The sequence below is a fragment of the Rhinoraja longicauda genome, chromosome 31 (genome assembly GCF_053455715.1).
Source record: "Rhinoraja longicauda isolate Sanriku21f chromosome 31, sRhiLon1.1, whole genome shotgun sequence".
Classification (NCBI taxonomy): domain Eukaryota; kingdom Metazoa; phylum Chordata; class Chondrichthyes; order Rajiformes; family Arhynchobatidae; genus Rhinoraja; species Rhinoraja longicauda.
Genome location: NC_135983.1, coordinates 29,823,399 through 29,847,520, shown reverse-complemented (window position 1 = coordinate 29,847,520; position 24,122 = coordinate 29,823,399). Strand labels below are relative to the sequence as shown.

Here is a 24,122-nt window from a genome sequence, read left to right as displayed (position 1 = left end):
CTGATCTAGTTTAGTTAGAATAATTAATACTCCAGTGCATATTTACCTACCTGGCCCCCTATCTATTAGAATGTAATTGTTCTAGTTCATATCTGGTGCATGACAATTAAACACTCTTGTTTCAGGACCAGTAGCATGTTTAGTTTAGTGTCACATGTACCGAGGTACAGTGAAAAGCTTTTGTTCTGTGTTAACCAGTCAGCAGAAAGATAATACACAATTACAATCGATCCATTTGCAGTGTATAGATACATAAGGGATACATGTTGGTGGATTCATGCAGTGCCCCTTTAAAGCCTTCCCGATGAACAGTGCCCAACGCTGAAAACTGTGTCCAATCAAATCCTTACACAGCAAATACATAATTTCTAGCCCTTTGTACTTCACTCTCCTTAAGTTGAAGGAAGACTTCCCCATCCAAATGATGGAGCAGCGATGACCACTCAATTTTCTCATCCCTCAATGTCTTTTCTTTACAGGCTACATCCCTCAAAAGTTATTCAAATATGGTGGGAGCTACTACAAGGAGACCCTGGAGTCAGGACTGGACTTGCGAAGACGCCAGATGGAATACATACAGAAAATGAAAGAGCCCGAGTTCATCACCTATGTGGATGGGAGAAGAAAGGTATCACTGTGGGATGCTAAGGGAAGTTGCAAAACTAAACTTCAACTCACTTTGCCAGCAGCACCACAAAATGGGCTGGGGAAGAAATGCTTTGTTCCTTAACCTTTTACAAAATACCATGGAGAAAATTTACATTCTACTTAAACTACTTACCAAATAGTGAAAGGCCTGGATAGAGTGGATGTGGAGAGGAATTTTCCACTAGTGGAAGTGTCTAGGACCAGAGGCTTTCGCCTCAGAATAAAATATCGTACCTTTAGAAATGTGATGAGGAGGAATTTCTTTAGTTAGAGGGTGGCAAATCTCAATAGTCAATAGTCGTTTATTTGTCACATACACATAAATGTGTAGTGAAATGAAACATTACCCGCAGTTGAAACACTAAGACCAATAAGAATAATCAATAAAAATGCAATAACACATACAATCATAAACTAACACCAAACAAAAGAAACATCCATCACAGTGTCTCCTCCAGTCACCTCCTCACTGTGAGGGAAGGCCAGAATGTATTTTTCTCTTCCCTGCCGTCTTCTCCCATGGTCAGGCTGTTGGAGTTGCCACGTCGGGGCTCCCGACATTGAAGCCCCCGCCGGGTGGCGAAAGGTCCGCAGCCTGATTCAGGCCGCGCCGGTCAGTGAAAGGTCCGCGGTGGGCCGACCCAAGCCCCGCGATTCGGTGCGGGCGAAGACGTTGTCGCTGCCGCTGCCGGAGCTCCCAATGTCGGCCCCCACCCAGGGGCCTGCGGGCTTCCAACATCCACGCGGCCCACGCCGGAGCCTCTGGAGACGAGTCGCAGCCGCTCCCGCAGCATCCGAAGGCGGCCAGCGCCGCAGGTGGTGAGTCCGGGCCACGGGCTCTGCGAACCAGAGCCCAGGTGGTCCCAGGTGCATGGCCGGTGGTAGGCCGCAGCGGGAACGGAGACACGACACAGAAACAAAGGTCGCGTCTCCGTTCGGGAGAGAATTTTTACAGTTCCCGTTCCCTCCCACCCCCACCCACATAACCTACAAACACTACATCATATTAAAACTACAATTCATACAAAAACAACAAAAAACACAAAAGACAGATGGACTGCAGGCAAGCCGCAGCTGCGAGGGCAGCGCTGGCTCCTCCTCCTGTGGAATTCATTTCCAGATGGCTGTGGAGGCCAAGTCAATTAATATTTTGAAGGCGAAGATTGACAGATTCTTGATTAGTACGTGTGTCTGGTCATGGAGAGAAAGCAGGAGAATGGAGTCTGAGAGGGAAAGATAGATCAGCCATGATTGAATGGTGTCGACTTGATGGGCTGAATTGAGTAGTTCTGCTCCTATAACTTATGAACAATGGAAGAAATATTTACATTACAGGGAGTAGGAAGAGACCCATGTTCAATTCCTAACCAAGAATAATAGGATCAATACCTGTTATCTAGAGTTAAAGATGAAGTGAGTTTAGGCAACCAGTTTGCTTGTAGCTGGACAGGGCCAACAATGCAGGATTCATTGTCAAACTCTAAGGAGAAAGAAGAAGCAGTTCTTCCAAGAAGGGAGTAGTGGGCCATTGTTGGTGTAACTAAGCTTTAAGCAGTAGTTATGCAATCTGTACCTATCAGATATAATTGAGGATGACACAGGGTGGCTAAAATCAGAAGGTGGTGCATTCCCAATGTCTCACCCAGATTATAGTCAGAGTGTGGACACAGGCACTTTGACCCAACCTGCCAACACGTCTCATCTAAACCCATCCTATTCATGCATTAGCATTAAAGATTAGCATTAAAGCTCATTGGATAATGTATTACAGTAAAGGATAAATATTCTGATAATGAAAACATTGGCTATGCAATATTCCATACAAGGGAACACCAATGTAAGAACCTAAATGATCTATTGCTTATTCTGAAACTGTGATCCCAAAATTTAAATTCCAGAGTTAGGGAAGATATCCTCCATATATCCACCTCAATGAACCCTTGAAAATTTTGTATGGTTAACATTCACACCTGATGTCATGAAACGCTGAGACATTGGATAGTAGAACAGAGAGATGTGCCACAGAAAAGTAGTGATCAATTCCATCTACAGCAACCTCAGGAATTAGTTTAGTTTATTGTCACGTGTACAGTGAAAAGCTTATGTTGGGTGCTAACCAGTTAGCAGAAAGACAATACAATTACAGTGTACAGAGGAAGAGTGCTGATACTCACATCAGCAATATAAATGTGAAATTAACTCTGCCTTATATGGTGACTTGCCCATCTTTAGCTGGTATCCGTCAATGAGAACAGGCCACTGAAACCTGTAGCTGCAAATGTGGATCCGATAACCTGGACTCATCTGTACAAGGACAAACACCTTTTTACCACCCAACCTTCTGAACTGCAGAGAAGAGGTATTGCAGGTAGGTGACAAGAGCAATCTTGAAAAACTGGTGAGACAGAGAGGCGACATGTCCAAATTAACCAAAGCATATTCCCGAATCTCCTGGTGGCTAAACATTTTAACTCCCCTTCCCATTCCCATACCCTTCCCATTCCCATACTGACGTTTCTATCATGGGCCTCCTCCATTGCCAGAGTGAGGCCAAAAACAAACTGGAGGAACAGCACTTCATATTCTGCTTGGGTAGCTTGCAACGCAATATGAACATTTTATTCTCCAAATTTACATGACTTCCAACAATTCCCCCCCCCCCCCCCACCCCGCAAAAAAAAGACTCATACCTATTTCTCCATTCCCCCTCCACTTACATTCCTTCCTCTGGCATCACAATTTGTAACTCTTCAATCCTTTTGACTTACTTTTTTTCCCCCCATCTCTGGCTTTTGTCCAACCACTTGTCTATTAAACTTTGCCAAATCACATTGCATGATTTCAGTCTAGTACATTGTGATTTAATTCAGATAACTTGAAAGAGGTCAGAGGAGCATTTTCACCTAAAGTGGACGAGTGGAATTATTTCTTAGGAAGGAAAGCAGAGTGGAGAAAAGGAAAGATGTAAAGGGTAATTAGCTGTATTTCTAATGACAGAAGAAATTCAGTGAAATCAACAGTGAAAACCAAGTTTAAAAGATAGGGTTAGAGATGGGTGCAGTCTTTGACGTTTTGGCATGTAGTTGTTGCCTGATATTAACGGTATTACAAAATAAAGTAGGCTTGAGGGACATGGTGAGGGGCTGTTGGAGGGAAGATTAGAGGGATTGTAGGATAGTTAAGATGGTAGAAGGGACAGTGGGATGGATGGAGGTTACAAAGGGCTGTGGATGGAAAGAGGGTATGAGGGGCTTTAGACTGAGGTAGGTAGGAGGGGCTGTGGCTTGGAGAGTGGGATTTTGTTGAATTTGAAGGCCTAATAAAAGTTAATTGCTTGTTTTTAGCATCGGCAGCCGAGTTCCATATTTTAAGGCGAATCTTAGGTTGTTTTACAATGTCCCAAGAAAGAAATTATAGCCTTAATGTGAAATGTTATCACCAGTGAGACTGTCATCTACTGGAGAGCGACCATGGCTCATAGATTAACCAGGAAATGTAGTTTGCAGGAAGGGAAGTGCAGGAGATGTAATCCACCGGGAACAGACAAGATATCTAATACATACGTGGAGGAGGGTACAGAATGTTATCCATATGGAGGGCCAGCAAGGAACCAATGAACTGAGTGCATAACCACAATACAACAGCCCGAGTGTTTGATGGTATCGACTCCTCTGTACCCTTTCCTTTTTTTGCTTGTTGTAGGTTACACTGGATTTATTCCACGTATTGCCAACGAATTTGCACATCCTTACCAAGAACGGGTGAAGAGTGCCATGGACAAGTTTCAGCGCAAACAGGTCTCTGCAGTTTCTGGCAATGTCTTTAAACATGTTAATTGGCAGCTGTAGTACATTCAGACTGTCAAATCTAATTTACTCTCCTCTGTAACCTCAATTTTGCATTGCAGTTAACCTTTCACCACCTTAAACATCTAATCTCAAAAGAAGATTGGGCATTGTCTTTGAAATTTTGCCATAATTTTGTTACGCAGAGCCTGGGTATAATAGTTGCATGTCAATGAGAAACTCAACATGTGCTCGATGGCACTTGAACTATTAAAGGCACAGGCTTGGAAGCTCAGTACAATAACATACACATAAGCTGATCATACACACTGATAGTTTCCTACATCTAGAGACCTGGTCAGAAAAGCACAGGCTAAAACTGAGGAGACCCACTACTCCTCCCTCGTTTGAGAAGCCTGCTGGCTCCAGGGTTCCTCCACTAGTCTCCAGCAACATTTGAGTAACCGAGGTGTCTGATGGTAATAGAGCTGAAGAGGCTGAATTTCAGCTCCTCTCAGGTTCAATTACATCCCAGCTTCTCTGCAGCTCTTTTGACACTAGTGGACTCCCAATAAGTAACTAAACACCCTTCATGGGAAGCCTCTACCATACCACCTTATGGGTACATAAACTATTCCCATTATTGACATGTTCAAGTGTCTCGACCCGAAACGTCACCCATTCCTTCTCTCCCGAAATGCTGCCTGACCCACTGAGTTACTCCAGCATTTTGTGTTTACCTTTGATTTTAACCAGCATCTGCAGTTTTTATTTCCTACACAAGGGAATAGTTTAGTTTATTGTCATGTGAAAAGCTTTTGTTGCGTGCCATCATGGCCTGAATTGTGACTCAGGTCATAAAAAGTTTGCCCTAATTATGATTTTTTTTCTTTTCCAGTACTTTGTGAGGAACAAGCTAAGAGGTTACCGTGAAGACGATCCTCAACCTAATAGTAAAATTTACATTAACAAACCGCTGGTTCCCAACTATGGAGGTCATCTGCCAGGTATGTTTTGTTTATGACTGTACACATGCTCTGCAAGTAGCCCAAATACTAGATTCATGGCTTCCCGACTTCTCAAGGAATATTTACTGAGGATGCACGTATACTTGCTGAATTTTATCCGATGCATAGATGTTTTATGGAGGAGCTTTTCCAAGTAAATCAAGGAATGATCAAAGATCAGAGTGGGCGTGCCGATTATAGCTCTATTGTGCTGACATCTTGAAACTGAACACGGGCCTTCAGCCATACGCATATAAAAACTAAATTTCATTTCGTCATTTGGCACCATTTGATGAGATCATCTTGCCAAACAGCTTGAAGAAACTAAAGAAAACTGACACTGCAGCAAGCCATTTGACTTCTGAACCAGCTGTCAGCTAAATCATTCAATCATGCCTGATCTGCCTCTTAACTTTAGCCATTTTGAGACAATTTCCCATTTCTCAATTACAATTGTAAACATTTCAAATGATCCAACCTCCTACCTCAAAAGCTTTTTGAGGGAACTCTAGATCTCCTTACTCATTTTTGTAAAATCCTGAAAGTCCCAGATCTAATATTACACATGTTCTGGTCTTCTCCAACATGGGAGAGTTCTCAGTTCCTAACCCATTTAGTTTATTTTAGAGATACAGCGCGGAAACAGGCCCTTCGACCCACCGGGTCTGCGCCGACCAGCGATCCCCGCACATTAACGCTATCCAACACACACTAGGCACAATTGTTACATTTACCAAGTCAATCAACCTACAAACCTGTACGTCTTTGGAGTGTGGGAGGAAACCGAAGACCTCAGAGAAAAACCACGCAGGTCACGGGGAGAATGTACAAACTCCGTACAGGCAGCACCCGTAGTTAGGATCGCACCGGGATCTCTGGCACTGAAAGGCAGCAACTCTACCACTGCGTCACTGTGACCACCCCTTATCTCAACCTATCTGATAATCATCCAAAAATCTCAAATTTGATCATTTTCCCCATTGATTTTCCATGCTCTAATGCATAAGATAATTTTCATTTAAATAGGCATGGATTAATAAGGGCAGCAACGTGGATTTCTTAAGATGACATGTCTGACTGATACCTATATTTTTTAAGATGATAAAAGTGTAACGAGATTAACTCTTGATGTAGTCTACATGAATTTTAGCAACATGTTTGACATGTAAAGAGCTATTTTCCTTGGAAGGGATGTTAACAACCAAAATCCTAGATTTTCAGATAATTTGTAGGAGTATTAGATGGGGTGCTACAATAGTATATTCATCTGGAAATATTGGGTATCTGGACAATATAGCTCGAAAGGATTGCAGAGTACACACGGTATTATTTCTATAAGGCCAAGACAAAGAGCCGGAAAATAGAATTATGTAGGGATGCTCTTAATCGTTTGTCATGCACATTGGGACAAATAGCTTCTTTCAGTCATCTGCCTTTAAGAAAATGAATCATTATTCATTATTGAATCATTGGCATGGCATTTAGAAATCCTAAAATAATTAAGTAGGATTAAAATAGATTTCTCAAAAAGAAATCATGTTTGCTATAGTTCTTTGAAGATTATTAAACAGGGTGCATCAAGAGGTACAAGTACATGTAGTATATTTGAACTTCTGGAAGTAATTTGATAAGTTGCCACATGAAGGCGAGAACACACAGGATCGGGGGGTAATATAATGCATGGATAGGAGTTAATCAACAAATAGAAAATAGAGTGGTTCATTTTTACATCTGGAATACAGCGTTGTTTTGGTCTTCTTATTTAAAGAATGATAAACTTGCATCAGAGGCTGTGCAGAAAAGTGCACTATTCTGGAAAATGAGTGAATTGACATGCTGATTGAGCCTATGTTCACTCAAGTTAGAAGGAAGGGCAACCATACTTAAACATGTGGTTCAAAAGGACTGATCCTGTGCTGTACTGCTAGGAGTGGGTGTGGGAAGGCCAGTGGGTTGGCAGGGTGGATGCTAAGAGGGTGTTTCTCCTAGGAAAGGTTATTTAGAACTAGGAGCATAATCTCAGAATGAGGTTGCCATTTAAGATGACAACGAGGAGAATTCTCTACTTCAGAGCATTGTGGCTATAGGGTCATTAAATAAATATATTGAAGGCAGGGATTGAAAGTTTTTTGAACTACAAGGGAGTCAAAGCATATGGAAAAAGAGTGAGTAGTGTTGAGATCAAGACTGCAAACAGTCAAGATATAATTAATAGCAGCACAGGATCATGGGCCAACTAATTTATTCCTGCTCCTGTTTCATATGCTCAAAACCTTTGCTTGACTATTTCTCAATGCTTCATTGTCTTGTGTTTTACAGGAGCTAAGTTTGATATTGAATCAACATTCGGAAAGAATTCTAGGATTGCTTCTAAACAAATCCATTGTCTCTGATTTAAGTTCAGTGAAAATCTGTAATGGTTTATATAATTCACACATGTCAAGCAGTTGTAACTCAAGCAGAAAAGTAGCAAAGAAAGGCATTGTTAAAATAGGCTTGAAATTGATAAATAAAGGATGGTTCTGAACAATTTATAAACATTACTGCTTGACACTACAGCAACACAAAAACAACTAATGACTGCCATAGATAATTCTGACAATATCAAAGCTCACATTAATACCATAGAAACAGAAAATAGGTGCAGGAGGCCATTCGGCCCTTCGAGCCAGCACCGCCATTCATTGTGATCATGGCTGATCGTCCCCAATTAATACCCCGTGCCTGCCTTCTCCCCATATCCCTTGATTCCACTGGCCCCTAGAGCTCTATCTAACTCTCTCTTAAATCTATCCAGTGATTTGGCTTCCACTGCCCTCTGTGGCAGAGAATTCCACAAATTCACAACTCTGGGTGAAAAAGGTTTTTCTCACCTCAGCTTTAAATGGCCTCCCCTTTATTCTAAGACTGTGGCCCCTGGTTCTGGACTCGCCCAACCTTGGGAACACTTTTCCTGCATCTAGCTTGTCCAGTCCTTTTATAATTTTATGTTTCTAAGATCCCCTCTCATCCTTCTAAACTCCAATGAATACAAGCATAGTATTATCAATCTTTCCTCATGTCAGTCCCGCCATCCCAGGGATCAATCTCGTGAACCTCAATTACAAGGATGTTCTTCCTCAAATTAGGAGACCAAAACTGTACACAATACTCCAGATGTGGTCTTACCAGGGCCCTATACAACTGTAGAAGAACCTCTTTACTCCTATACTGAAATCCTCTTGTTATCAAGCCAAGTCAAGTCAATTTTATTTGTATAGCACATTTAAAAACAACCCACGTTGACCAAAGTGCTGTACATCTGATTAGGTACTAAGGAAAAAATGAAACATACAGTAGCACACAAACATAACAGCACATACAAAACAGTTCACAGCGCCTCCTCAATGAGCCTCAAACGCTAGGGAGTAGAAATAGGTTTTGAGCCTGGACTTAAAGGAGTCGATGGAGGGGGCAGTTCTGATGGGGAGAGGGATGTTGTTCCACAGTCTAGGAGCTGCAACCGCAAAAGCGCGGTCACCCCTGAGCTTAAGCCTAGACCGCGGGATAGTGAGTAACCCCAAGTCGGCCGACCTGAGGGACCTGGAGTTAGAGGTGGGTTAGAAGATTTTTGATGTGGGGGGGGAATGTCCATTTAGGGCTTTATATGTGAATAGGAGGAGCTTGAAGTTGATTCTGTACCGTACAGGGAAGGGAGCCAGTGGAGAGAGGCCAGAATCGGCGTGATGTGGTCCCTTTTACGGTTACCCGTCAAGAGTCTCGCTGCGGCGTTTTGGACCAGTTGCAAGCGGGACAGGGAAGATTGGCTGATCCCAGTGTATAGGGAGTTGCAGTAGTCTAGGCGGGAGGAAATGAAAGCTGTACCTGCACGCCAACTTGCAGTGACTGGTATACAAGGACACCCAGGTCTCGCTGCACTTCCCCCTTACCTAACCTAACACCATTGAGATAATAATCTGCCTCCTTGTTTTTGCCGCCAAAGTGGATAACCTCACATTTATCTAAATTATACTGCATCTGCCATGCATCTGCCCACTCACTCAACCTGTCCAGGTCACCCTGCAACCTCCTAACATCCTCTTCAGTTTACACTGCCACCCAGCTGTGTTGCTTCTAATTCCCTCTTCCAAATCATTAATATATATGGTAAAGAGTTGCGGCCACAACTCCGAGCCTTGCGGCACTCCACTCGCCACTGCCTGCCATTCTTTAAAGGACCCATTTACTCCTCTTTGCTTCCTGTCTGCCAACCAATTTTCTATCCATGTCAGCACCCTACCCCCAATACCACGTGCTCGAATTTTGGTCACCAATCTCGCATGCGGGACCCTATCAAAGGCTTTCTGGAAGTCTAGATACACTACATCCATTTTACTTGTGACGTCCTCAAAATATCCCAGATTAGTCAAGCATGATTTCCCTTTCATAAATCCATGCTGACTTGGACTTATCCTTTTACAGCTATCCAAATGCACCGTTATTACCTCTTTAATAATTGACTCCAGCATCTTTCCCACCACCGAAGCCAGGCTAACTGGTCTGTAATTCCCCATTTTCTCTCACTCCTTTCTTGAAAAGTGGGATAACATTAGCTATCCTCCAATCCACAGGAACTGCTCCTGAATCTATTGAACATTGGAAAATGATCATCAATGTGTCCACTATTTCTAGAGCCACCTCCCTGACCACTTACCAATAAATTTATAATGCACTATAAGCTGAAGGATAATCTTAGCTGGCTGGGAAGGTAATAGAGAATGGTAGACACAAAATGCTGGAGGAACTCAGAGGGACAGGCAGCATATTTGGAGAGAAGGAATGGGTGACGTTTCGGGTCAAGACACTTCTTCAGATTCATTACCTATAGGTAAACAGAGAATGTTGGACAGTTGAAGATGGAGGTCACTGAGTAAGTGGTTGATTTGAAATTGTTTGAGTCATATGCTGCAGATTGGGGTGCAATTACCTGTCACACATCTCTATTTCCTATTTATAGGCTATGAACTCCTACTAATGTTTTCTACTTTTACATTACATCACACCAAAATCATTTCTCACAACTGCAGTTATTCTTCCCTTACCAAAAGTGCCATATTAACCCCTCTCTTCTTTTTTATCTGTGCTTAATAAGTATTGAATGTCTCAGAATGGTTAGATCACTTTAGTCAAATCAATAATTAATCTACTTCAAATACTTTATTTTCCTTCCCGTGCCCTTCCCATTCAACACTTATCTTTCAACATTTCCTGAAATATAATCTCTGGTCCAAGTACATGAAAAGTCACACATTCAAATTCCTAATCATAATTGTTGCCCTTCCCTTGAATCAATCTTATTTTATTTCAACATTATTAATCTTGTATCCTTTGAAAAACATTGTCAAAATGAGTCTTCTGAAATAACTGTCAGAATGTTTCCTCTTTGTAATTTACTATATTTTAATCCCAAACTTGATTTCCAGTGTTTGCAATCTGGTGTTTTGCTACGTCCTTAACCCATCACCAATATTTATTAATGGAAAATGCACACACCTACTAACACCAGTCAGAGGCCAGTGCTTTGAAGTGAACAGCTTGAGGTGGACCCTTCCATATTGTTAACTATTAATAATGTATTTAATGAAATGCCACATGTGCTCCTGGCCAGAACAATTTTATCTTTACAGTAGTCTTTTAATTGGACAACTGCAGCTCCAAGATCTTTTCAGAATTTACCGATGAAGGAATGAATGCTTGTCAAAATAGAAACATTTACAATTAAATTAGCAACCATTTTTATTTAAAATTTTCAAACCATGAGTCAATATAAAACAGAAAATATGAAACAAGAAAAAAGACAAACTGCAGAAACAGGTCTTAATGTAACAAAGAAAACATGTTTAGAAGTTCATAATATACAATGCTGTTTATGCAGCCTCTTCCTCTCCCTCCTCCTCAAATTCACCTTCATCTCCAACTGTAGCATCCTGATATTGTTGATACTCAGATACCAGGTCATTCATGTTGCTTTCAGCCTCAGTGAACTCCATCTCATCCATACCCTCACCGGTGTACCAATGCAAGAAAGCTTTCCTTCGAAACATAGCAGTAAACTGCTCAGAAATGCGTTTAAACAGCTCCTGAATAGCTGTACTGTTGCCAATGAATGTGGCAGACATCTTGAGCCCTCGAGGTGGGATGTCACAAACAGCAGTCTTAACATTATTGGGAATCCATTCCACAAAATAGGTACTATTCTTATTCTGTACATTCAGCATCTGTTCATCAACCTCCTTCATAGACATACGGCCTCTGAAAATGGCAGCAACTGTCAGGTAACGGCCATGTCGAGGGTCGCAGGCAGCCATCATGTTTTTAGCATCAAACATCTGTTGGGTAAGCTCAGGTACTGAGAGGGCACGGTACTGCTGGCTACCACGGCTGGTCAAAGGAGCAAAGCCTGTCATGAAAAAATGGAGGCGGGGAAATGGAACCATGTTTACTGCTAGTTTTCGCAAGTCAGCATTCAACTGCCCAGGGAATCTCAAACAGGTTGTTACACCACTCATGGTTGCAGACATTAAATGATTTAAATCACCATAAGTAGGAGTTGTCAGTTTAAGGGTATGGAAGCAAATGTCATAAAGAGCCTCATTATCAATGCAGAAGGTCTCATCAGTGTTCTCTACAAGCTGATGCACAGAGAGAGTTGCATTATAAGGCTCTACTACAGTGTCTGATACTTTAGGTGAGGGCACAACACTAAATGTATTCATGATTCTATCAGGATATTCTTCTCGAATCTTACTGATAAGGAGTGTACCCATGCCAGATCCAGTACCACCACCTAGCGAGTGGGTGAGTTGAAAGCCTTGAAGACAATCACAACCCTCAGCCTCCTTCCTCACCACATCCAGAACAGAGTCAATCAATTCAGCACCATCAGTATAATGACCTTTGGCCCAATTGTTACCAGCGCCACTCTGACCTACAAGAAATGAAAGAACAATTAATTCTTACTGTTTTCAGGATATACGCAAACTGAGTTTTTTTTAAATAGTCCAAAAATAACCAAACGCCTGCACACTGATCCATCCCCAGATGTAGAGAAACAAAATGTTAGTTTCCACCCATTGCTAGTTCCCTGCAATAATAAATAAGCAATCTTTCCAAAGGAAGTTTGAATAATCTTTACATCAATTCCTTACACTATTTAAAACAAAAAACCTGAATAATCAAGCAATAGATTGTTGTGAAGATAAAAAAATAAACCAGACCATTCTACCACTTGAATTGCTTGATCATTCAATAAAATCAACTGTCCTAAATGCACACCCCTTGAGACTACGCCCTCTAATTCTAGACTCTCAGAACAAACATGTGCCCAGGATTTACCGTCGAGTACTCCAAAACCCATATATCATATCATATATAAACAGCGTGGAAACAGGCCTTTTCGGCCCACCAAGTCCGCGCCGCCCAGCTGATCCCCAGCCATTCAATGTAATTTCTCATTCTTCTAAATGCAACCAACATATACTTAGCCTGTTCTTCATAATCTCTCCATACCAGGTAGATTGCAGTTTCATTATCTATTCAATAACTTTACAATCCGAGTCAAGCTCAAGTCTCAAACCCAAGTCGTGCCATCCCTATTTTCACCTCTAAAGACCAAAACGGTCTGAAATAGTGGTTTCTCAAATTATCTTTTTTTTAATGCAAGGCAGCCTATCCTCTGGAATTCTCTGTAAAAACCTTTGGTTCTCTTTCATTTCAGATCTTCCTTTAAACCCCATTCTTGACTAAGCTTTGTCATCTTCCATATCTCCATATCTGTTTCAATGTCAGAAGTTTTCATGAGTAAAACTTTAAATTTCCATCCCCAACCTTTTCAATTTCTCATTACTATGGTGTGAGGTTCCCACCTCTTCAAAAGGGAGTGGCAGGCTGTCATTTTGGTTTCGACCCATCATTTGTCGGGCTTGAACTCTCGCGTAGACTGGGCTGACCAATCACGGGGTCTGTGGAGCAGGCCGTCATGTGTGGGCGGAGAAAAGATTTGCGGTTAGAATTTGAATGGGAATACGCACGTGAGCGACAGACCTGTATCAGTTAATTATTAAATGGAGTGTTTACACAACGCGTGGTCCTCTACAGTGGTGACCCCAACGATCCAAAAACAGCCGATTTTGGATTATATCATGTCCGCAGCTGATAACGCAGACCAGCAGAAAGCAGTTTTGATGAAGCTGCCCGCTTTCTGGACATCACAGCCCCACGTGTGGTTTCAACAGTCTGAAGCCCAGTTCCACATCTGGCAGACCACCACCGATGCCACCAAATACTATTACATGGTCAGTGCACTGGACCAGGACACTACCGGGCACATAATCCTTTACCAGCCACCAGCAAGTATGAGGGCCTCAAAATGCTCCTCATGCGCACTTTTGGTCTCAGCCGCTGCGACACGGCAGCCAGACTCCTGCACATGGATGGCCTGGGCAACTGCAAGCCGTCCGTGCTCGTCGATGAAATGCTCACCTTGATGGACGGACCTGCCTCCTGTTTGAACAGGTTTTCCTCCAGCAGATGCCGAGGACATTCGCCTGCTCCTCGCGGATGACTATTTCACCGAGCCCTGAAGGCTGGCAGCCCGTGCGGACATGCTCTGGCAGACGAAACAGCAGGGTGGGGAGGTGCCTCGGCAGGTCAAGCGGTCGGGCCCAGCCTCCACCAAAGGCCCCCGTGAAGCTGGCCACGAGCGACACCGGAAAGGGTGAGTGGTGCTACTAACACCAAAGGGGGGGTTCTGAGACCTGCTGACAACCCTGCACGCATCTGGGAAACACCTTGGCCGACCGCCAGTAGCGGCTACTGTGGCCGGCCAGAAGCATTGCCTCCTCTACACCTGGATTCGTCATTCGGGGTGCCATTTTCTCGTGGACACAGGAGCAGAGATCAGTCTTTTGCCCCCATCGAGGGCAGACACTCGTTCTGGAAAGAGGGGGCCTTCTCTGGTCGCCATCAACATCATGACGTGTGGGGTCCACACGATCTAGCTCAACTTCAACTTCTGTGTCTTAGAGTGGCCATTTACTATTGTCGACATCTCCCAACCCAGACCTCCCAACCTTTGATTTTACAAATTCATAATTTTGAGGTCCAAAATTCATAATTTTACATCAAAATTCATAATATGGCACGTCATGCAACTTTTCAGCAAACAAAAAAGTACGCACGCTGAATGCGCATACGTGTTGCACTAATTTAGTTTAATGATACCGTGTGGAAACAGGCCCTTCGGCCCACCAGGTTCGCGCCAACCAGCCATCCCCTGCACATCAACACTATCCTACACCAACTAGGGATAATTTTTACATTTACCAAGCCAATTAACCTACAAACCTGCACGTCTTTGGAATGGGGGAAGAGACTGAAGATCTGAGAAAACCTACGCAGATCACGGGGAAAACGTACAAACTCCCTACAGATAGTACCCATAATCGGGATCGAACCTGGGTCCAAGGCGCTGCATTCGCTGTAAGGCAGTAACTCTACCGCTGTGCCACCGTCACTACATTCATGTGAAAAACGACTGTTATTTCCAACAGTTTGTAGATCTTGGCTTATCATGAGTATATTCTGCTATTTATAGTAAGGCTATTGAACAGAAATATTTTTTACAACACAAAGAAAAAAATGTTTGTTTTTTATTTTGCTTTTTCCTTACACATCCCAATTCTCTTGGTATTGAATAAAACAATGGTTATAAAATGTATGACTAAGTTATGAAGTGTTTCATTTAAAACTGCACATACCTAATTTTATTGAAGACCATTTAAAACTGCACATACCTGATTTCATTGAAGACCAGTGGTCTTCAACAGCAAATCACAACGGTCCATGTCCCCACCTCCCCCCACCCTTCCCCTTCCCTCCAAGAGTTTGTTCAAGGTCATCTTCTATCACCATTCCGTGCCAGCTGCCGCCAGGATCCTGCAACCGCTGTTCAAGGCCTAAGCCAACAAGCCGAAAGAGCTCGTTTGGGACGATGCAATCACGTCCACGTTCAACAAGGCCAATGAGGCGCTAGCAAAGGTGACGATGCTGGTACATTCGCTGGCCAATGCGCCAATAACTCATGGTTGACGCATCTGGCACAGCTGTGGGCAGAATGCTGGAACAACCGATAAATGGAAGCTGGCAGTCCTACGCATTTTTTCAGTCGTCACCCAAGACCCCCCGCCCCCCCAAAGCAGAAATAAAGCGCTTTCGACCAGGAGCTCATCGCACTACCTGGCCACCTGGCATTTCTGCTACTTCCTTGAGGCAGGGATTTCACAACTTTCACCAACCACAAGCCACTCACGCATGCCTCTGCCAAAGTGTCTGATCCCTGGTCATCCCGATAGCAGTGTCACTTGGCCTACATCTCAGAGTGCCCAACTTGCATACAGCACATCATCAATGCCATCCACGCTTTGGCCCCGGGTGTCGACCATACGGCCGTTGTGGCCGCCCAGCGAGGGGATGCTTGCTTACCGCACTTCCATCTCAGGCCTGTTGAAGGATTCAAGCCCGCTGACTGCACGCTCCTTTGTGACGTGTCTACCGGACAGCCAAGACAGCTTGATGCTACTGGATCTACGACATGTTTCATGGTTTTGCTCACCCTTCCATCCAGGCAACAACGGCACTGATGGCAGCCAAGTTCATGTGGCACGGGTTGTGCAAACAGGTTGGCAACTGGGCCAGGACGTGCATCCCTGTCAAACCTCAAAGATTCAGCGACACATGAATCCACATCGACGGACCGCTGCCTCCATCCAGAGGTGTCACCCATCTTTTCACCATCACAAGATGGCCGCAAGCCGTCTCGCTCTCAGATATCTCCACTGCGACGTGTGCACGAGCTCTCGCTGCCCACTGGATCGCCCGCTTTGGTGTGCCGGTGGACATCTCTTACAGAGGTGCGCAGTTCATCTCCGAGGTGTGGTCAGCAATGGCTCGGCTGCTTGGCACTAAGCTGAGCCACACTATGGTCTACCACCCGCAAGCAAACGGCCTCGTGAAGTGTTTTTACCTGCACCAGAAGGCATCCCTAAGGCAGACCATCCAACATTTGTTTTTACAAATTCATAATTTTGATGTCCAAAATTCAGAATTTTACATCACAATTCATAACATATGGCACTTTTCAGCAAAACAAAAAGTAGACACGCCAAGTGCGCATATGCATTGCATATGCGCATTCATGTGTGAAAAACGACTATTATTTCCAACAGTTTAGTTCTTGGACTACATGTACAATGTCAGGCCTATCACGAGTATATTCTGCTATTTATAGAAAGGTTATTGAACAGAAATACATTTTACAAAGAAAAAATTGTTTTGTGTTTTCTATTTTGCCTTTCCCTTCCACATTGCAGGAGTAGGCCATTCGGCCCTTCGAGCCTGCACCGCCATTCAATATGATCATGGCTGATCATCCAGGTCAGTAACCTGTACCTGCCTTCTCTCCATACCCCCGATCCCTTTAGCAAAAAGGGCCACATCTAACTCCCTCTTAAATATAGCCAATTAACTGGCCTCAACTACCTTCTGTGGCAGAGAATTCCAGACTCACCACTCTCTGTGTGAAGAAATGTTTTCTCATCTCGGTCCAAAAAGACTTCCCCCTTATCCTTAAGCTGTGACCCCTGGTTCTGGACTCCCCCAACATCGGGAACAATCTTCCCGCATCTAGCCTCTCCAACCCCTTAAGAATTTTATGTTTCAATAAGATCCCCCCTCAGTCTTCTAAATTCCAGCGAGTACAAGCCTAGTCTATCCAGTCTTTCTTCATATGAAAGTCCCGCCATCCCAGGGATCAATCTAGTGAACCTTCTCTGTACTCCCTCTAAGGCAAGAACGTCTTTCCTTAGATTAGACCAAAACTGCACACAATACTCCAGGTACGGTCTCACCAAGGCCCTGTACAACTGCAGTAGAACCTCCCTGCTCCTAAACTCAAATCCTCTTGCTATGAATGCCAACATACCATTCGCTTTCTTCACTGCCTGCTGCACCTGCACGCTTGCTTTCAATGACTGGTGCACCATGACACTCAGATCACATTGCATCTCCCCTTCTCCTAGTCGTTCACCATTCAGGTAATACTCTGCTTTCCTGTTCTTGCCGCCAAAGTGGATAACCTCATCTGACATCACATGATCTGGCACCTCATCTCCTGTCTGCCTAGAGCTTTGATGTCCCTTTCTTTACTGCATCATGATCTCTCACCTCTTGATCAATTACCATGTCACTAACCCATGGTACCTTGGTCTGGATTTTCCCTTCAAACAATTCGCTTCAATGTTGTGGTGCAGCTCTAAATGCTGTTACATGATAAAAGCATCTTCTTCCAATCTTTGCTTTCTGCTTGGGTAATTCTCATCCTCTTCTCTAGAGATTAATTCTGACTTCCCACTTCTCCATTAGCTTGTGGCCGCTTTGGTGTAACTTTATGATGGTACATACCTGTGTTCTTCATGCAGTCAGCAAACTTGCGAAAATGAACTGAAGTCCTTTGTCGGAATATGTTATTGGTAGATCGTGTCTTGGGAAGATTCCCATCAAAACTGCTAGTCTTTCACGATGTTGTAGACTTCATTATCGCATACTCATATCTGCTGTAGTAATTAATCACAACTACTATTCACTCAACTGATGGAGGTGGGCCTAGGAAATCAACTTGTGCATGGTATTGGCCAAGGGGGATTGGTCTGGTTACTATCTGACATCCATGGCATGGCCTCACATGTTGTTCCAAATCCTTTTCCATCCCTGGCCACCATGCTTTTGTACGAGTTTTTGTTTAGTTCCAACAACTCCTAAATGTCCCTCATGAGCCAACACAATCATCCTTGACCTCAGCTTTGTTTGGTAGTACCAGGCATGTGAGTGAGGTAAAAAAAAAAGAGGAAAGAGCCAAGCGCTTGTGCGAGGCGTACAACGGAGGTCAAAAAATTGGAAAATTTACACACAAAATTACCCGTTTCAAGTCTCTTTTAGTGCATTTCAAAGTAAAAACAGACATTACACAATAATGTGAATATGTCACAGTCCACTAATAACATTTAAGTAAATTCACACATTAATTGATAATCAGCCAAAAAAGGTGGTAATTGGCTTTTCTGCTGTGATTTATATTTTAACCCTGTCTAAATTAATTTTGTTATATAATCTTGCACGTAAATTTAATATTTACTCATGAGTTCTACCACTGTTTTTCTGGCACTCTTGGTTCCAGAGCTTTGCTGGTTTATACAGGTCAAGGAAGTCAGCTATGGGGATAGATTTGCTGGTTCCAGCTGGGCTGGAGTTCCAGAGCCCCAGCCGCAGGTTGCAAACTTAACCCACCGATCGGCCGTGGAAGTCTTGATGGGGTTGCGATTGGCTGCCTTTCCCAGCCTAGTTGCTACATTCCGGGGAGACTTCCAGGGTGCGGGGGGGGATTTCTCGCAGAACCCCTAGTGTTCTTTACAAGTCTATACATCGTTTTTTCTTCCTTCTTTTTTGATCCGATTTCTCCGTTTATTTGGCAAAGTGAAAAATGCGGAAACCATGCAAAAAGCGTAGAAAATGAATTTAAAGAACATGGAAATCCGCACAAAGTTCACACGTTCAGTATAATAATAAGCATTTATTTTATATAGCGCCTTATCAGGTGCTCAAAGCGCTTTACATAAACAATCATAACATAAAAACAAACAGACAAACTATCCTAACGGAAAAGCGGCGAATAAACAACGCCAGCGTCCTCTCACGTCAGGGTCCGGCAGTAGACAACAAAAAGCACAGGACACAGATACAATTTTTACACAAACAGCCATCACAGTGATTGCTCCAGACACACCCTCACTGTGATGGAAGGCAAAGAAAAGTCTTATCTCCTCCTCATTCTTCTCCCGTGGTGCCACGAGGTGATCGAGGCTCCCAACTTTTTTGAAGCCCCCACCGGGCGATGGAAAGTCCCAGGGCCGAGCCGAGCAGGCCGATGAACGTCCTGAGCCCCCACCGGGCGATGGAAAGTCCCAGGGCCGAGCCGAGCCGGCCGATGAAAGTCCTGAGCCCCCACCGGGCGATGGAAAGTGTCGCGGCCAGGCCACGCAGGGCGATGAGGGGCCTGCGAGCGGGTCGATCATACCTCGCACTTCGGGGCGGTCGAAGCTGCTACTGCTGGAGCTCCCAAAAACCGGTCGCCAGCCAGGGACCTGCGAGCTCCCGATGTTGCAGTCTGCAGGGCCCACGGCCGAAGCCTCAGATGGTAAGTCCAGGCCCTGCGACCGGAGTCTTCAAGGTCGATCCCAGCTGGAGGCCGCCGACTCCACGATGTTAGGCCGTAGCGCGAACGGAGATACGACACGGTAAAGGTCGCATCTCCGTTGAGAAAGAGATTAGAAAAAAGGTTTCCCCCACACACACACAGAGTTAAAAATAGAACAAAACGCACATTAAACGATGACAATAGACAAAAAAAAGACAGAGACTGCCGGTGAGCCGCAGAACACAGCCACGCCCCTTGTGTGGCTGTATGTTCCGGTTTCCTCTCCGCACACACTTTGTGTGTTGTTCATCTCTGATAGCTGCATGTGTCCTGTGTGGACATTCCTCCAAGTCACCTCTTTGGATCGCCCTCTAACGTCTTTTATTATTAAGCCTCCTTTTCTGTCAGATATATCTTCCTTCTACTTCCATCAATGATCTGCTTGCTTACGCTAAAATTCTCAATTGTCCCACATGATCTGTGCAAGTACCCCTCCTAGCCCCACCAGACTTGCATCTGCAATAACTTGGGTCAGTGCCTTTGGATCATAGTATCCCAAAGTATGGGCACTCAAACTGTTTCAACATCTGAAATGCAGTTCTTTGTTCTGGACCAAACACAAAGCGCACATTCTTCTTTGTCAATCTCCTCCGTGCTACAGAAGCCTAAATTTGGAATAAATCTTGCACAAAAATTCACCAAACCAAGAAAACGTCAGTTTCATCTCCTGGTTCTCAAACTTCTTCCACAGCTTTAATCTTGCCTTCAGCTGAAATGCCATTTGTGGCCCATAAACACAAATTCTGAAACACCAAGCAAGCATTTGTCCACATTCACTATCAATCCAGCAGCCTTCAACCAAGCTAGTGTCTGCCTAAATCTCTCATCTTGTTCCACAAGTGTGGTACCATAATGATATCATCCGAGATGTTTGCAGTTCCAGGAATCGCTTGAATTTCATACGGGTAAATCTATGGTGCGACATCGACTCCGAACAACCTCTTATATTGGTACCAAAATAGACACAAAACGTTGGAGTAACTCAGCAGGACAGTCGAGCATCTCTAATTTTGGGTCGCAACCCTTCTTCAGACCGGGAGAGGAAACAGATGTGGAAGGGTAAGGTGTGAAAACGAGACATCAAAGGGGATGCAGGTCAAGGAAAATGTAGAGTAGATCATTGTTAACAAGGGGAAGGTGACAAAGCTTACAAAGATAACATTTAATCAGGAAGACAACCAGACTGGTCAGAGAGCTAGGATGGGAGAGGGATGGAGAGTGAGGGATAGCATGGGTTACTTGCAGTTAGAGAAGCCAATATTCATACCACCCAAGCAAATTATGAGGTGCTGTTCTGCCAATTTGCATTGGGCCTCACTCTGGCAATGGAGAAGGCCCAGAAATGTCAGTGTGGGAATGGGAGGGGGAGTTAAAGTGTTCAGCAACGAGGAGATCATATAGGTTTAGACAGCATGAGCAAAGGTGTTATTGGCATGTTTCACAATGTGTGCCAAAGGTAGTTATTTTCCTTGACTCTGGGTCTAATGCCAACTGCTGATAACCCCACTTGGACCTCATTGACTGTAGGTATCTTGTATGATTGCCTCATTTACCCATCTCATGTCCACACAAAGCCTTATCTGTGTTTGGTTTTGGTACTACTACAACAGGACTGGCCCATGGCGTTGATTCAACAGGATCAATTATATTCTGTTCAATGAGGTCTTGGATCTTTTCTCTTAATCCAAATGGAGTTCTTCAGTGGTGCTGCTGCAAGTGAGACTTTCATTGTTCTATCTGACATGATAATAAAACACTCTTGACCTATGTACCTACAATGAACTATGTACCTGCACTCCAAGATCATTCTGCTCTACCACACTTCCCAGATTCTTGCCATTTACTTTGAAGGTCCTGCCCTGGTTAAACATTCCAAAAGGTAACACCTCACATTTATGTGCATCAAACTCTATTAACCATTCCTCTGCCCACTTGTTAACTTAACTCAAAGTTAATTTTTCTATTTCAGAAAGTTTTAATCAACTTTAAGTAATTACTCTAATATTTACCTACCAAACACAAAGTTATCTGGCCTGAAAATCTGTCCAAAGGGTCCAGAACGAACAGAGTCCATAGTACCAGGTTCTAAATCCATGAGAATGGCTCGTGGTACGTATTTTCCACCTGTTGAAAAATAAACATATGTTTCTGCGTTCACAGTATAAGCAAAACATATAATCCATATTGTTTATTTATACCTGTAGCCTCATTGTAGTAGACATTAATCCTTTCCAGTTGAAGATCGCTATCTCCATGATAGGCTCCAGTAGGATCAATGCCATGCTCATCACTGATGACTTCCCAAAACTAAAAGGCAAACAGGAAGATAGTTATAGGAATCAGAAGGCATTTGGTCTTTTCGGTCAGTTTTAATGTAAAAAAGCACCGTGAAGCAGTCATTCTATTAAGTGGCATCAGATAAAATTGGGTATCATTAAAAATGTCACAACAAATTTTCAATAATGTACAAAACATTTTTTTTTTCCATGCTTCAAAAACAAGGTTCCTTAGCCAAAAAATGACTTCAAGAGGATAAAGTTATGCTTGGCAAAAGATGGTAACTTTCCTCTAAACTTTAAGACCTATTTTTGGACAAAGTACTTCATGAATGAAAGTTCTACAATCTATTTGAAATGCCAGATGTTCATCAACATTCTTCTGAAATTGTCAATGTAGACAACAAGTGTCATTCGACTCGAAGACACTTCGCTCCGTCTCCCCGGGGAGCGGCCCGCGCCGCACGCTGAGATGCGCATGCGCCACTCCAATGTACTTGAAATCGCGCGCTTTCCAACCGTCTTCCAACGGTCACAGCGACGGCTCCGCCCCCTCACCCGGCTCCCTTAGCCTCACCGTGACCGCCCGGCCCCGCTCCCTCAGCCTCAACCCGCCCAACCCCGCTCCCTCCACCACCGCGACGGCCCGGCCCAGCCCAGCCCCCTCAGCCTCATCGCGACGGCCTCGCTCTCTCACCGCCACGGCCCCGCTCTCTCACGGCTCCGGCCCTCAGCCTCACCGCGACGGCCCCGCTCCCTCGACGCGCCCGGCCCCGGCCCCGGCCCCTCACCGCGCCAAGCCCCGGCCCCGCTCCTTCACCGCGCCTGGCCCTGCTCCCTCAAAGCGACGGCCCCGCGCCCGACCCGGCTCGCCGCGCCCGACGCCTCACAGCGACGGTCCCGCTCCCTCAAAGAGGCTACCTGCGGGGAGCCCGCTCTGCCTTCCCTCAGAGGGAGCTCCCCGCCCGCTGTTCGACAACACCATCACGACGGCAGCTCGCACCTCACGGCTAGACTCCCGCGGTCCTCACGGGTACCTCGTCTCTGCTTGCCTGCTCCTCGCGCGGGATATCCCTGGTGGTGCGCCACCCCATTACGCCCAGTGGGTCAATCTCCTCACTCCCTGACACCAGTACAAACCTTCGCTCCAATCTGGTTGCCGCACTGGCCTGCTTGTAGATGGACGATCTCCCTCATGCTGCTACTCCTATGCTAACAGCAGTACCCCCGAAGAAGCACGGCCAGACTGAGCGCGCTGTCCGCGCCGCCATTTATATACCCGCGCGTCACCGACGGTGGGCGGGCCCATTGTCCAGCCTACTGTTGGTGTAGCCCCGTGTCAATCAACGGAAACGCCTGCCCACTGCGGGGAAGCTGTGCCCTCATTGGTTGAACCCGGCCAAGCGCGGGCGCTCCAGCCGCACCACGTGCTGGGCGGGGGTTTGGCGGGAAAGCTGTGGCGGTGTCGTCCGCATACCTCAGTGCGATGCCGACGGTCTCCGGCCTCTGCGATGCAGATGGCCACTGTACAATGCAAATTGGCACCTATAACTGCTGCAATTAGTAAACGACGAAAATGCAGGCAGCATTAATGGAGAGAGCTCGTGTGCACTGCTAAATCTGCCTCCTTCCCCTTAAATATTGCCTATCCTGTGGTCATTTCCAGGCTTTCCTGCTTTTAATTCACAAACCATTACCTGATTATTATAAACGTATTCTGCACTTGTTCCCATTGAGCGGTGAAATGAAATCCCACCAGATTTCTATGGGAAAACGCAAAGTACTTATCTCTAGGCTTTCTCAAATCTGCTTCAGGCTGCAAAGGTGTCATGGAGTGCGGGCTGCTAGAAATATAGCACCTTGACATATACACACATCTATATGTCTGTTTAGTTTAAAAAAATCACAGCCCCTGGGTATATTTTGGTTCAGAGGTGGCAGTCACCAGTGATAAATTAGTGCTCCTCATTTTGATCAAGCCAGAATAAACAGAGTAGCAGAGGCACAAAATGTACTCTGGGTGGAAAACTTAAAAATGGCTCAGCAGTGCCACTAGTAA

General features: G+C 44.6%; 2 protein-coding genes across 10 annotated transcripts in view; one reads left to right on the top strand and one right to left on the bottom strand.

Moving 5' to 3' along the window:
- Nucleotides 1-24,122, top strand: part of LOC144608440 (ciliary microtubule inner protein 2A-like) — a 46,528-nt gene that overhangs the window by 8,764 nt on the left and 13,642 nt on the right. Inside the window, exons 3-7 of one of the 2 annotated variants that reach the window (XM_078426211.1) lie at nt 480-628; nt 2,881-3,016; nt 4,351-4,445; nt 5,332-5,440; nt 7,760-7,927. In XM_078426211.1, the coding sequence (XP_078282337.1) occupies nt 480-628; nt 2,881-3,016; nt 4,351-4,445; nt 5,332-5,440; nt 7,760-7,833 (563 nt within the window). In that variant the 3' untranslated portion in view covers nt 7,834-7,927. Of the gene's footprint in view, nt 1-479; nt 629-2,880; nt 3,017-4,350; nt 4,446-5,331; nt 5,441-7,759; nt 7,928-24,122 lie in introns of those variants that run through there. The other variant, XM_078426212.1, reaches the window with a different exon arrangement.
- On the bottom strand, nt 11,347-23,270 carry LOC144608438 (tubulin beta-4B chain-like). 8 transcript variants are annotated; one of them, XM_078426206.1, is made up of 5 exons: nt 23,204-23,260; nt 21,986-22,094; nt 21,801-21,911; nt 12,059-12,407; nt 11,347-11,584 (listed from the first exon to the last, which is right to left on the bottom strand). In XM_078426206.1, the coding sequence occupies exons 1-5, from the start codon at nt 23,258-23,260 to the stop codon at nt 11,347-11,349; spliced, it is 864 nt and encodes a 287-aa protein (XP_078282332.1). The 8 variants fall into 8 exon arrangements, with proteins under 8 accessions (XP_078282332.1, XP_078282333.1, XP_078282335.1 ...); XM_078426207.1 differs by having other exon boundaries at nt 11,347-11,589; nt 12,091-12,407; XM_078426209.1 differs by having other exon boundaries at nt 11,347-11,567; nt 12,267-12,407.